At 39.3% G+C, this 15406-nt stretch overlaps 1 protein-coding gene across 1 annotated transcript in view; it reads left to right on the top strand.

Moving 5' to 3' along the window:
* Window positions 1-15406, top strand: part of LOC130420433 (C-type mannose receptor 2-like) — a 39232-nt gene that overhangs the window by 5843 nt on the left and 17983 nt on the right. Inside the window, 4 exon segments of the mRNA XM_056747718.1 lie at window positions 2446-2799; window positions 3637-3964; window positions 3966-3976; window positions 4097-4458. Coding sequence (XP_056603696.1) covers window positions 2446-2799; window positions 3637-3964; window positions 3966-3976; window positions 4097-4458 — 1055 coding nt within the window.

Raw genomic sequence — 15406 nt, 5'->3', positions numbered from 1 at the left:
GACAAACAACCTTAGTTCTGAGCACTTTTCCAGCTGCCTTACAATTTCAGAATGTGAGGTAACTCAAGCCCGTCTCTAAAAGAGAAGTAACTTATATGCTACTCACCGTAAGCAACCATAATAACTTTCTCTGTGAACCTAACCTGGTCGGAAGCAGGTTTCTTTGGTAAACCCAGAGTTTATTTCAATCTGCTACCTATTTAAAGAGCAAGTGGTGTAACTCATTCATTCATTAATACAGTCATTCATTGCACACATGTTGATGACACAGAGACCAGCTCAGTGAATTATATGTCATGTGTGCTTTTGTAGAGGATTCATGAACAGGCTGCATTCATTCATTGGGATGTACTTTGAATTCAGGAGAGCAATTTAGGACCCGACTGGAATTTAGTCATTATAGATAGATATATCAAAATATATCTTATCCATCCTTACATCAATAACATCAGCCACCGTATGTGATTCTCATCACAGCATCATTTTCTATGGAGGATAAGAAATGACTTAATAAAGTGCATGAATAAAGAAATTAATAAATACAGACATAAATGCAGAAATGAAGCAATAAAGGTAATAAACAATTGATTTTGACATGCTGCATTCCAACTCAAATCTCCTCATAACAGGGTTCGAACCGGCGATCAGTGTATCTTCACCCTACAGGTCTCATTTATTTAATTGATTTGTTTATTAGTAAATTTATCAATTTTTAATAATTTAAACTTCATTTCATTTCATTTAAACGTCATTTTCAGGACATCAGTAAATCCACTGTATGCAGAGCGGAAAGTGTTCCTCACTCTCAAGCGCTTTCTGCTGCCATGTTGATTTTTTGGTACTGTTGCCATGGTGAATTGTAGTATTGGAGCTCCATTGATGATGGCTTTTATAGTCATGGTGCAAGCCTTTAACCCAGGGTAAGCCTACCCAGAGTAAATTGAATTAACTCAAATCAGCTGTTCTGAAAACAAAAACTGAAAGTTTCTAACTTCTAAGTAAACCAACTCTGAGTTCAAGGTTTAACCTAGAGTAGATTGAACCTCCTTATTGAAACAGGCCCTAGTTTGAGTTAAGAAATCACTTCATTGTCTCATTAATGATGAACACCTGCTGTTAACATCCACAATCACTGAAATAATCCATCAACAGTAAGAAGTCACACTGATAGTGTTTCAATTAGTTGAGCTCTTATGTTAAAGTATGTGCTGACTGACTGTGTTCTGTCATTTATTTCAGGGTAACAAGTTGGAACTAGATGATATAATCATCAATCCTCTAAAAGCTTTTCATTTACATTAGCTTGCATTACAAACAAAGTTTTATTTTAGATACGGTTAAGTTAGTTTATTATTTAAACTGAACAACTGGTTCTCAAGAATGGAGATAAAACAACAGCAAAAATAAATGTTAAAAAAACAGTATGAGATGTGTTGCAACATGAAGCTTTACAGTTGACACCATTCTTGGTGGACTGGAGTGGTCTAAGACACATTATTTTTGCTAGCTGGGCTTGTTTTTAAAGGTAGCAACCGGTAGGGATAAAAGACTGAAAATGATTTTAAAATATCCACGAGTCACACTGTATGAAATCTGACTTGTAAATGAACTGAAATCTTCTATCAACAAAGGTGATGAAAAATGAGTCTTAAAACTTATATCCAACTCTGGGATATGACTTGTAGATCTTATAGATCTAAAATTTTAGTCCAGTTTCACGATATCTCTCTCTGTCAGGAATTTATTAAATGAGGAAATATCAACTCTGCTGTGAGTCAATACTATAACCCAGTGGTTCTCAACTCTGGCCCGCGAGATCCATTTTCCTGCAGAGTTTAGCCCCAACTCTGATATAACACCTGAAGAGTTTAATCAGTGACTTCAGGAACAGACGCGTTCAACTTAATGTTGGGCTGCACAGATTGTTTGGCATATCGCAATAAAAAGTACAGCGAGAGCGATTCAAATCTGTACCGAGCAATCTGCAGTTTAATTGCTCTTGCGGTACTTCTGTCATACGCTGATAGATTTGCGCAGCGCCGCATTAAGATGAACGCATCTATTCCTAAAGAAGCTGATTAGCTTGTTCACATGTTTTATATCAGAGTTCGGGCTAAACTCGGCAGGAAAATGGATCTCGAGGGCCAGAGTTAAGAACTGTCTGCTATAACCCAAACATCAGGGAGATACAAAGCTGAAGGGAAGAACACCAGGCAGGAGACGAAGTGATGTTAAATAAACTGAAAAAAGATTTATTTAATAATCTGAATTGTGCTTTATTGCTCAGTGTAACTCTGTCATACTTCGTCTTACTGGAAACAGATTCAATACGTGTTTTTAACCATACAAACATTGCGTCAGTAAATGATGATTGTGTGTTGTCACCACACTCCTGCTTCGATCAGCTCTGAGTGAATGTGTCTGAATAAAAACTCTCTCTTTCAGCTCTCTGTTCATTATCTGAATGCTCTCAGCGCCGCTATCACTATATAAACATGAAGATGAACTGGAATGAAGCTCAGAGATACTGCAGAGAGAACTACAAAGATCTGGCCACAGTCAACAACATCAATGACATGAACGAGCTGATGAAGACTGTGAACAACAATCAGGTGTATGTCTGGATTGGACTGAAGAGAACAGATGGTTATAAATGGAAGTGGTCTCTGGGTGATCCTGTCAAATATCTGAACTGGGAAACTGTATCATCGACGGACACACATAACTGTACTGTTATGAGAAATGAAAAATGGCTTCAGCAGGACTGTAATGTGCCGTCACAGTTCATCTGCTACAATGGTGAGTGACAGCAAACCTTCACTTAACATCACATGATCATAATAAAACAATAATAAACATCACAGTTAAGACACAGAACACATGAAGTACTGCTATGGTTTAGGTAATTTATGTTTCCTTAATTCCTCTGTTGTTAGTTTCGTCTTAAATGTCTTAAATCATTCGTTCGGAGACAAAAAAATCTGACATAGCAAACAGAGCTCACATTGTGTGTTTATGTTTGTCTAAAATCCACGGATTGCGCACCTGAGATCTCAGTGGAATAACGTGGATTTAAGAGCTTGTCGTTGACAAGTTATAATGTTACACTAAAATCTGAACGGCTCAATTTCTCACATGCTTGCAGGCAAAGGCACAACAAAACAAACTTGATGGGGTTCTCATTTTTCACGTTTTCTGGGTTGCTAGATGCACCGATTATAGCACTTAAACACAGAACAAGTGGGGTTTTAATATGATGTCTCCTTTTAAAGTCTTGCCTCAAGTTTGAACGGATGTATATAAAAAACGTAATAACATGAACTAATGATTTTTGGCAAACATTACTAATGGAAACTTGACCAAATTAAAATGATTTTTAAATTTAACTAAAGCTGTTCAGTTTCAACCTGTGTGTAAACTAAAACCCTTAAATAAAACAGGCTTCTGTTTTCTGTTTCATACAAATTCAAGACCAGAGCCTCCACTCTCATATTTATTATAGTTTGTTTCGGCACCTTCAGATTCACAAATGAAGCACTCCTCAAAACGTTCGGAAGAAAAGAGTTTCTGAAGATTCACGTCTAGACTGTTAGTGAATGAAAATCATGAGACTTGAATCTTTATTTTCTTCAACAGACAACAGTAAATCATACATCATTGACACTTCTACTAAAACATGGAGAAAAGCTCAGAGTTTCTGCAGACAGTTTCATACTGATCTGATCACTGTGAGGAACCAGACTGACAATCAACTGATCCACAACATCATTAATAATCCTGAGAGATCTGTCTGGATTGGTCTGTTCAGAGACTCGTGGGAGTGGTCAGATAACACTGACTCCGCCTTCAGATACTGGAGGTCTGGTCAACCTGATAATTCTGGTGGTTCTGAAGATTGTACACAGGTGATAATGTGGGATCAGGGTCAATGGAATGATGTACCCTGCAGAAACGCTTACACTTTTGTGTCATGAAGGTGAGTTAATAAAAGTCAATGTGTGTGTTTGATGACAGAAGTTTCTTCATGATGAAACTGATCTTAGTTCAGTCTCAGTGTTTGTGTTTTGTTCTCATGTTCAGTTCTTTGTGTGTTCAGATGAGCTGATATTGATCCAGAAGAATCTAAGCTGGACTGAAGCTGTGAGATACTGCAGAGAGAATCATGTGGATCTGGTTTCAGTTGATTCACAGGAGATTCAGCTCATGGTGACTGAAGTTCTTCATCAGGCCTCGACTGCTGAGGTGTGGATGGGGTTACACTATTACTGTCTCATGAATCTCTGGATCTGGGTACGAGGAGAGGTCGTCTGCTATCAGAATTGGACTCCAGGGGTTCAGATTCAACTGAAGGACTGCAGCGGTGAACACAGAGCTGGAGCGCTTCAGTCTGGAGGAGATCATCTCTGGATCAGTCTTCCTCGATCTCACAAACTCAACTTCATCTGTACAAGGAAAGAGGCATAAATATCTGTTTTTTTCGTTTTGTTGCTTAGCAATAGGGAACATCTAAGTGCAAACTACAAATACATACTTGCATCAAACTTTCATGACTCCCAGCATGCATTGCAGTTCATCTGTCTATCTGAATTAGTTTGATGATTGTCACTTTTGTTATTAGATTAGATTAGATTCATTATTCATTATTGTCATTACACATATACAAGTACAGTGTAACGAAATGTAGTTTAGGTCTAACCAGAAGTGCAATTAGCAAGTGCAGATATACAGTTTGAATAAATACAGAATACAATATTAGGAAAATACTATACAATGGGCATGTACTATGAAAATATGACAGTCGGTATGTACTATGGACAAGATAAACAGAAGGCTATATACTGTGAACATTAATGTACAGGAGGTTATGAGCAGATAACAATATAGACTATACAATAGTGCAAGTGACTTGAGTGTGCATTAGTTACAGACATTAGCTATTAAAGTTACAGTGCAGTAGATGAGTTGATGCGGTTATTAAAGGTACAGTGCAGTACATGAGTTAGTGCAGTTATTGAAGTTATAGTGCAATACATGAGTAGATGCAGTTATACATTTACAGTGCAGTAGATGAGTTAGTGCAGTTATTGAAGTTATAGTGCAGTTATGGTTTATTTGACAAGTGTTGGTGTCTAAGTGTGTCAGTAAGATATTCAGTTTTGTTTTCTCTTCATGCTGTCACAGCATCTTTGTATTTATCAACCAAAACATTTACATTAATATCAAGTTTCATAATTGTATTACTGTTTGATTCTTATGTTTGGCAAACTCTGTCTCTTAACTCAAGAGCTCAATTAAAGCAAACATTGATGACAATGGTGGTTCAACGTTCAACATTAAATGCAGGTACAAAAGTGATATTAATTAAATGCCATTATCACTGACAAACAAATAATTTCTTAGAGTTAACAGATGATAGTGATGTGTGTTTGTTTAATGCTTTAGCCCTTTCAACAATGAAAATGAACTAAAAAATGTAATCTGGTGAAGGTTGACTTTCATTCTGTATGTTGGATTCATGTAAAATAGAGACAGCATTTTCTCACCTGACTTTAACTTCATCTGTAATCATAACAGTTTTGGAAAATGTTTAGATTTATGAAATTAATTGGTGGCAGTCTAGATACTGACTTTCTGAATAAATGCAGAAAACAAGACTGGAATTAACTGAAGTCATTTGTTTTTATACAAACAGTGTTTTTCACCTATAACACAGGAAGATTTGATTAAACGTATTGCAACATCCAAACCGAAAACATGCTTATTAGACCCCATTCCAACTAAATGATTAAAAGAGTTACTACCTGTTGACAGGGGCGATTCTAGGATTTTCATTTTAGGGGGGCTTAGCCCCCAATAAGGGTATGATTAAAAAAATATTATTTGACTATTTGGGTAGGGTTGTATACTACTAGCCTTATTGCTATTCACTATTTCATTGTATTCCCTGTATTTCATATGGGAGTAGGAGTACTGACTGAGCCATATACAACACTGTAAACAAATTTTGAAACATTTGGATGTGAGAAGACTTCCTGATTCATTATTCACTGTACAAACACAAGTACACACGTTTAATTAAAATTAACAACATGAATTATCAATTTGCCACTTCTATAAATCAATTACCTAAAATAAAACACAAATCCCTTTACTCTACTCTTACTCTAATGTAACATGATTAACTTATTATTACTTAATACAAAAAAATCTATTTATTAAAACAAAACAAAATAACTCCACATGATGTTTCTCTCTCTCTGCCATTTGTTGCTTTCAAACAATGATGTGTATATTTAACCATTTCTGTGCATGATGGTAACATCATGTTATGCCGAGATACACCTTAATGTGTTTTAAATGTTAAAAAGTAAATTAAAATAAATCATGATCGTTTTCTAAAGTATGTTTGCATGGGTGTTAATCGCTTCATTTTTGTTGGAAAAAAAAAAAACTATCACAATGTGATAAGGTCTAAACGCAGTGAAGACGTACAGGTATTGAATGAGGAACCGAACCGTGTATTGGTCCAGTAACATTATGTAAACTGTAATTACAATAACTGCACCGATGCAGGTGTCATATCATAGCAATCTATCAATAAATGCACACACACACCTTGTACTCTGTGATGTTCGCTCCGCTCGGCGCCCCTGCGGATTGAATAACGCGCTGAATCCATGCAGACTTAGGTCAGGGGAGGAGCCGAAACTTGACGCATCACGCTGCCGTTTCAAATTAGTTTTTAAAGGGGACTGAAGCGATCACAAATCAATTAATCGAATAATTTTTAGGTGGCTGGGCAGAAGTTTAGGGGGGACTAAAGCTCCCTTAAAAAGGGCCTAGTGACGCCCCTGCCTGTTGCAATTGAGCCCATTTACAACATTATCAACTGGTCAATTAATCTAGGACAAGTCCCAGGACCTTTTAAAATGCCTGTAATTAAGCCTCTTATCAAAAAACAAACTTAGACCCCAACGAACTTGGAAGCTATAGACCGATTTCAAATCTCCCGTACTTGTGTAAAATACTAGAAAATGTAGTGTCAACTCAACTGTGTACCTTCCTACAAAATAATGACATGCACGAAAAGTTTCAGTCTGGCTTTAGACCGCATCATAGCATTGAAACTGCACTCGTTAGAATAACAAATGACCTTATAGCATCAGATAATGGTAACATTTCACTCTTAGTCCTGCTTGACCTTAGTGCTGCTTTCGATACTGTAGACCACAAAATACTATTAGATCGTTTACACAATTATACCGGTATTCAGTGCCAGGCACTACAGTGGTTCAGATCTTACTTAACAGACATATATCAATATGTCCATTTAAATGGGAAATTGTCAAATCTAACGCAAGTAAATTATGGATTACCTCAGGGATCGTTTTAGGACCCCTGCTTTTCTCCATATGCATTCTGCCCCTCGGCAACATTATTAGAAAACATGGAATTAGCTTCCACTGTTATGATGATATAGATGATACTCAGCTAAATATCTCATCAAGACCAGATGATTCCTTCAAACTATCCAAATTGGCAGAGTGCATCGAGTGTCACGGCAATGAAAACGGATGCAATTGCAAGTTAATAATTCCTTTAATAGAGCTTCCCGCCCGATAGTGTCAGATCTACATGAAAAGACTTCTCAAATGAGCAGCAGGAGAGAGGGTAACACCGGGACTTTGATGAGCAATGGTGTCCGTGGAGTCAACGTGGCTGAAGTGATGAGCGGGGAATTCCAGAACGGTAATCCATAGGAACAGACCGGCAACAGGAACAACGACAAGAATTCCAGAGCTGGTACCACAAAACATAGAGGACCCGAACAAACACCAGGACTCCAAACAACGATCTGACAAACATGAGACGAAAGACAAGGCGTTAAATAGACAAGTAGTAATAAGCCGCAGCTGCCGCTGATCAGTAATCAGCGGCGACGCCCACACAGAACAATCAGGTGATACACCCTGCAACCTACACACAGACAAAAAGATGACACCATAGATCTATGAACCGTGACATCGAGGACATAAAACATTGGATGACTGGTAATTTCCTTCTTTTAAACTCTAACAAAACTGAAATATTACTTATAGTACCAAAAACACGTAAACAGAATATCTCAGATTACAGCCTGCAAATTGAAGGCTGCACTGTTACTCAACAAATACAGTTAAAGACCTAGCCGTTATTGTTGAATACTAGCTGTTACTTGTATCCGTAGTTCCGAACATGTAGGACTTGGTGGCGTGTTCCATCAAAAACATCCTGTCCAACCTTGATATGGAAAGGGCCGAAACAGTCCATTACCGTGGACCAAAAGGGAGGTTTAAATAACCTAAGTTTGGAAGGTGGCAGATCTGACAGTCATGTATTTGCTATTAGTCCTCCATCACAGGTAACGTAATCAATTTAGCAACTGGACGTACATAGGTTTTACCATTGACAAGAATTTCAGCCACTCTAACTCGCCCATCCTGACTAGGTAAAAGGCATACTAGTCTACCAACGGGCCATGATGCTCTTGGGAGCTGGGAATCTATACCAAGTACAACGGTGGAATCGTTTTGTGTAGGATGTTCTTTATACCATTTCTGACGGAGCTGCTGACCTGGTAAGTAACGTCTGGTAAAAGAGGACCATAGCATAGCCAAGAGGCTTTGAATTTAGTACCCCTTCAATTTCTATAAGGACTGTCCTTAGGACTTCATCCGATACAGTGCGTTTACCAAGTACCACTCGAAGTGCCGATTTAACTGAACGAATCTCTCTCTCCCATGACCTCGACGCATGTGGCAGGGCATCCAGGCCATTAGTGACTACAAACCCAACCACTCCACCCCCATAGCCACAGATGCTGCCTTTCTGAACGAGCTTAATGACTTTTATGCACGCTTTGAGAGAGACAATAAGGAACCCGCCACCAGGCTCACACCTTCTATTGACCACCCAATCATCACACTAAACTCCACAGATGTTTACACTGCACTAAGCCGGATAAACGCACGCAAGGCTGCTGGTCCTGATGGCATCTCTGGTCGCGTACTCATGGCATGTGCGGAGCAGCTCGCTGGGGTCTTCACGGATATCTTTAACCTGTCCCTCGCCCAAGCAGTGGTTCCAGCTTGTTTCAAATCCCCCTCCATTGTGCCCATTCCAAAACATTCCAGCCCGACATGCCTAAATGACTACCGCCCTGTAGCACTCACACCCATTGTTATGAAGTGCTTTGAGCGGCTGGTCCTGTCACAACTAAAAAACTCTTTACCATCCACACTGGACCCATACCAATTTGCCTACCGTAACAACAGGAGCACAGATGATGCAGTGTCCATGGCGATGCACTCGGTGCTCACACATCTGGATAATAAGGACACTTATGCACGCATGCTGTTTGTAGACTTCAGCTCTGCATTCAATACCATCATCCCTTCCAAGCTAATCATCAAACTTGGAAACCTGACGAACAGGCCTCAGCTTGTTAGGTTAGGCCACATCTGCTCCACCACCATCACCCTCAGCACTGGTGTACCACAGGGCTGCGTACTGAGCCCCTTTCTCTACTCCCTTTTCACACACGACTGCAGACCTGTGAATGGACCTAACTCCTTCATCAAGTTTGCAGACGATACAACAGTGATTGGTCTCATCAGCAACAACGATGAGACTGCTTACAGGAAGGAAGTACGGCACCTGGCCACATGGTGCTCAAACAACAACCTGCTCCTTAACACCTCCAAGACAAAGGAGATCATTGTGGACTTCAGGAAGGCGAAAGGAGGCACACACGACCCCATCCACATTAACGGGACGGCTGTTGAACGTGTTTCCAGTTTTAAGTTCCTGGGGACCCATATTTCGGAGGACCTGTCCTGGACCACCAACACCTCATGCCTGGTCAAGAAGGCTCACCAGCGTCTCTCCTTTCTGAGGACACTGAAGAAGAACCAACTGTCTTCAACTATCCTGGTGAACTTCTATCGCTGCACGATAGAGAGCATCCTGACCAACTGTGTCACAGTCTGGTACGGGAACTGTTCTGTTGCTGAGCGCAAGGCACTGCAGCGGGTGGTGAAAACAGCCCAGCGCATCACAGGGACTACACTCTCTTCCATTGAGGACATCCAAAAGAAACGCTGTCTGCGTCGAGCTCGCAGCATTCTCAAGGTCTCCTCTCACCCCGCTCATAGACTATTTACTCTCCTGCTACTTCAGGTGCCTCCAGACAAGAACCAGCAGACTAGGAAACAGCTTTTTTCCCAGAGCTGTTTCATTATTGAACCCTGGCTCCCACTGATTCAACTACCCCTCATAACTTTAACTGTAATGCTGCTATTACATTGTTTACATTGCACTACAGGGCTGCCATGCATGACTGAACAGTACACACCAGTACTTCATGTATCTGCTCTATCGGACTGTTTACACACCCATAGCATCATTTGCCCTCTATACTGCTCACTTGCACACCAGGAATATTACACTGAATGCTCATTTGCACTAATGGACTACTCTTATAACTGCATTACCTCATCTACTGCACTGTAACTTTCATAACTGCATTACCTCATCTACTGCACTGTAACTTCAATAACTGCACCAACTTCTCTACTGCACTGAAACTCATCTATTGCATTACTCCATCTATTGCATAACTAACTGCATCTACTCATCTAATGCACTATAACTTCAATAACTGCACTAACTCATCTACTGCACTGTAACCTTAATAACCGCATTAACGCATCTACTGAACTGTAACTTCAATAACTGCATTAAGTCATCTACTGCACTGTAACTTCAATAACTGCACTAACTCATGTACTGCACTGTACCTTTAATAACCGCATCAACTCATCTACTGCAATGTAACTTTAATAGCTAATGTCTGTAACTAATGCACACTCAAGTCACTTGCACTATTGTATAGTCTATATTGTTATCTGCCCATTGTATAGTATTTTCCTAATATTGTATTCTGTATTTATTCACACTGTATATCCTGCACTTGCTAATTGCACTTCTGGTTAGACCTAAACTACATTTCGTTACACTGTACTTGTATATGTGTAATGACAATAAAGTTGAATCTAATCTAATCTAATCTAAATGTAACCAAGACAAGACGGTTGTAGAATCGGACCATAGGACAGTATTTGACATGGATAAGGTCAGTTCCTTATGTAGCAATTTAGAAAGTTGTGCACCTGTCAGAGCTGCACATAGTTCTAAACGTGGGATGGATATTGGTCTTTTTGGAGCAACTCTAGATCTTGCAATGACAAAGGAAGTGTGCACCTGGCCTTGCTCGGTCTCCATTCTCAGATAGGCCACAGACCCGTAAGCACATTCTGAAGCGTCACAGAATATATGTAGCTCTATAGAGGTAATTTGTTCTGATGGTAGAGGTAAGTAACAACGAGGAAATAAGATCAGTGATAGATCAGGAAACTCAGATTACCACGACATTCAAGCTCGTTGAATTGGGTCTGGCATAAGGGGATCATCCCAGTCACGAGGCTTTGACCAACATTGTTGCATGATGACTTTCGCTCGGGTTGTAAAAGGGGTTATATAACCCAAAGGGTCGTACTGTCTAGCCAGGCATCTATAAATATTAGTGATGGGTTTACGCTCCACATTTTGAGGTTGATAGCTTAGCGAATCAGAGGAACAATGCCAGCTCAGTCTTAAAGCTCCTTCCGTCTGGTCCGAATGATCTTTGTTGATCCAGAGTTCAGCTCTTTCGGATCTTGCTTCTTTGGGGAGATGTTCAACAACCTCAGGCCGATTACTTATCCACTGTCGAATTTCGAATCCTCCACTCATCAACAATGAACGCATTCTATCCAGATGGTTCCTGGCATCTTGCATGTTTGGAAAACTCTCTAAACAATTGTTCACATAGAACGCTTGGAGTAAAGAATTCAGGATGTCTTCATTTCCCTCTTGTTGGTTGCTGACATGTCGTTGCAATGCATAGATTGCACAGCATGGGCTACATGATGTTCCAAAAGGCAGAACTTGCCATTCATAAATATCAGGTACACTGGATCTCTGCATATTCCTCCACAGGAAGCGTAGGAGGGGACGATCATCTGGCAGCAGCCACACTTGGTGAAACATAGCTTTTATGTCACCACTAATTGCTATGGGGTACTGGCGGAACCGGAGTAGAACACCAAGTAGAGAAGAGCCTAATTGTGGGTCAGGAAGAAGCTGGTCATTCAATGACATAGATTTATATTGATAGGAACAATTGAGAACAATTCTTGGTTTTCCATTATGCTCTACAAGGTGATGAGGAATATACCATGATTCACTGGATGTATCCTGAGAGGGTTCCACTTTAGAAATGTAGCCAGATTTTACAGTTTAGCAATTTCTTGGTTATACATCTCAACAGACTCGGGATTCCTTTGGAGACGTCTTTCAACGCATTTGAGTGAAGGCATGACAGCACTTAGTGAAGATTGTAGTGGTGCAGCAGGTGCAATATGTAACAAAGGAGTAGCATATCTTTGCTCATTATCTACCTTGATTATTTTAGTCTTTGAGACCAATAATTCCATGGCGTCTTGATCCTGTTTGGATCTAGTTATGACCTTCTCATTCTTGAAAGGAAGAACGTCTAACTGCCATAATTTCTCCACATCATGGCGAAGTTCCTACAGTTGATTTACCATCGTGAAAAGACACTGCGGCTCATCATAGATTCAACCATTGATTGGCATTCAGCTTCGTCTTGGAGCCATGCAGAGAAATCTAGTAGATTATAACTTCTACCATCCAGGGTAGTACGGGCATAGTGGGCAAAGTTGGTCACATGTTCGGGGGTCAATTTACTGAGTAATTGCTGTACATGGGAAGTACACGACAATTCAGATCCAGCTTGGGCTTGACCCAAGGTCTGTAGCATATCTACTAAAGCTCTAAAATTAAGTGCAAAGCTACTAAATGCTCTGGTATCACCTGACCTCACGTTTGGTAGGGCTAGAAAGGACTTGATTTCTTTCAGAACCAGCTGATGGGGCTGCCCATATCTTTGTTGCAATGCCAAAAGAGCCATACTCTATGGTCTAGGGTCATTGACATAAGCTAGGGCCAAATCACGAGCAGATGAAAGTTTCAAATGATCTAACAAAATATTATATTTGTGATGTTCTGACTCATAGGGTGACAACAGGTTGGTTAAGGCTAACTGTAACATTACAAACTCTTGAGGGTCATCATTCATCAAGAATGGAAAGGAATGTCCCTGGACTCGAGGAGTTGGATGGAAATGACCAGATGGTGGAGCATAATATGGCTTTGAATATGGGTAAGGAAGTAGAACCGTATTCAACGGTGTTATAGACACAGCTGGTTGCATATAGGGAACAGGGTGTCCTATAACTGGGTTTCCTAGTGGATTTACATGATTTGGTTGACCGCGTGGACCTACATTAGCGGGCACACTAGAATTGGGTAGGGCTGCAGATGACTGCCATAAACCTGCCACTGTGTACTGCGGGGCGACATGCGGAGGACCATTGGGTAATTGAAATGATGTGGTTTGTAAGAAAGGAATAGTATTACTCTGCAAATGAGCACACAGTTGAGGGGACCTAAATTGTTGAGCCGATGATGATTGCATTTGAGTGGAGGGGTGATTAGTGATTTTAGAAATCAATGGGACTGTATGAGATTGCGTAACAAGACCTAATTGTGTTTGTGGGGAAAATGCTTGAGTATGTGAAGGTGGACTATGTAACATTGATGAAGGAGGAGGGGGCAGATAACTAGATCTACTCCATGAGAAGAATAAGGGAACCCAGGTACAATTTGACCCCAGGTTCTTATAGCTGTATAAAACAAAATAAATTTCAAAATTTCACACACCGTATGCTTTTGGTGATATTGTGGTCACAATAACATGCCTTAATTTCATAATATTCCCTATAATTTTATATTTTCTTTATAATATTCTTAAATCTAACGTAACATGGTATTGCGAGAACCACTGATTGTTCACATGACATGGGGGTGGGGGAATCAGAATTTTCGCGAGAACTTTGATATTTCCCTTGCCATGGGTGAGGGAAAACGTAATTCTTGCGAGAACTTTGATATTTTTCCCGTGCCATGGGTGGGTGAAAAACTAAATTATTGCGAGAACTTTTACTTTCTGGTTCCCATAACTTTCTGGGACGTTACTCTAACGTTATAGAAACTATGAAACTAACTTTTTTTCGTTAAAGATAACCAAAAACAAAACTGTGAGAATTTGGGTTTCCCACACATATTGTGTGAAATATATTGCAATGATTATTGTTCACAAATCATATTATGAGAAATGTTATAGAATAAATGAATATTGTACATGAATTATGTCTAACCTTACTTGAGTTCAAGCGCTGACCAAGTTAACAGAATGTTCAGAACATCATGCTGCATTTTGCTAAAAATACTTATGTACTTCTAAGAAGTTCTAAGAACAAGGAACTAACTTACTTGAATAATATTAATAGGTCAATGACATAGTTTCAATGACATAGTTACTTCCTCTTTTATGAATATAAATATTGGAACTATATTCAATAAACTTTGAACTCCGATTGAACTGCACATATGTGTCTGTGTTATTCTTGGTTCCCAGATCTGAAACTCTTTGTGTTACATCGATTAGACTCTCAACCTTAGAATATTAATACCTAGACCAGGGGACAAAAAGTAATATTCTTACAAAAACTAAAACAACTTTTTGGGAAAGAGACGTTCCCAGAACGTTTGCCTAAAATATTTTTCTCAGGTCCGTTTGGCCTCACTACACGTCAGTGAGGAATACATCCATGCTATGTTTTTATCCATCGCTTGTGTAATCTAATTAAAATAAGTAAAATAAATCATCACACACAATATGGAGGATGAAATCAATGCATTATATAATTATTTTCGCCTATTAATTCCGTTTTCATTAGTGAAGTAGCTGATTTGAACAGCGCAGTAGCCTATATCATTTAGAATAAAACTACACTGTGTGTAGGCCAACCTGAACATCAGACATTTTAGATATTTAAATAAAATAACCAATGACTTCAACAGAATATTTAAAGCAGGTTTTTTTGAGAATAAAGAATAAACATTTAATTATCTTCCGGCTAACATTATTCTTGTCTTACCTGCGCCGATCCGTCTTTACAGTTGTGTTCAAAATTATTCAACCCCACTGAAATTGATTGTTTTGGTCGGTTTGACATTGACTATGATCATTCAGTCATCCTGCTTACAATTAAATCAAAGAGGCACGTGTAGGTCAGACAAATATAACATAACATTTATAATGAAATAACCACAAATGTCTTTTCTGAGCTCACATCATTATCAGTTTTATTCAACCCCCAAGTGACATTCAATCTTAGTA

The sequence above is a fragment of the Triplophysa dalaica genome, chromosome 5 (assembly GCF_015846415.1).
Source record: "Triplophysa dalaica isolate WHDGS20190420 chromosome 5, ASM1584641v1, whole genome shotgun sequence".
Lineage (NCBI taxonomy): Eukaryota > Metazoa > Chordata > Actinopteri > Cypriniformes > Nemacheilidae > Triplophysa > Triplophysa dalaica.
Note: the sequence above shows the minus strand (reverse complement) of the source record. Positions and strands in the feature narration are given on the sequence as shown.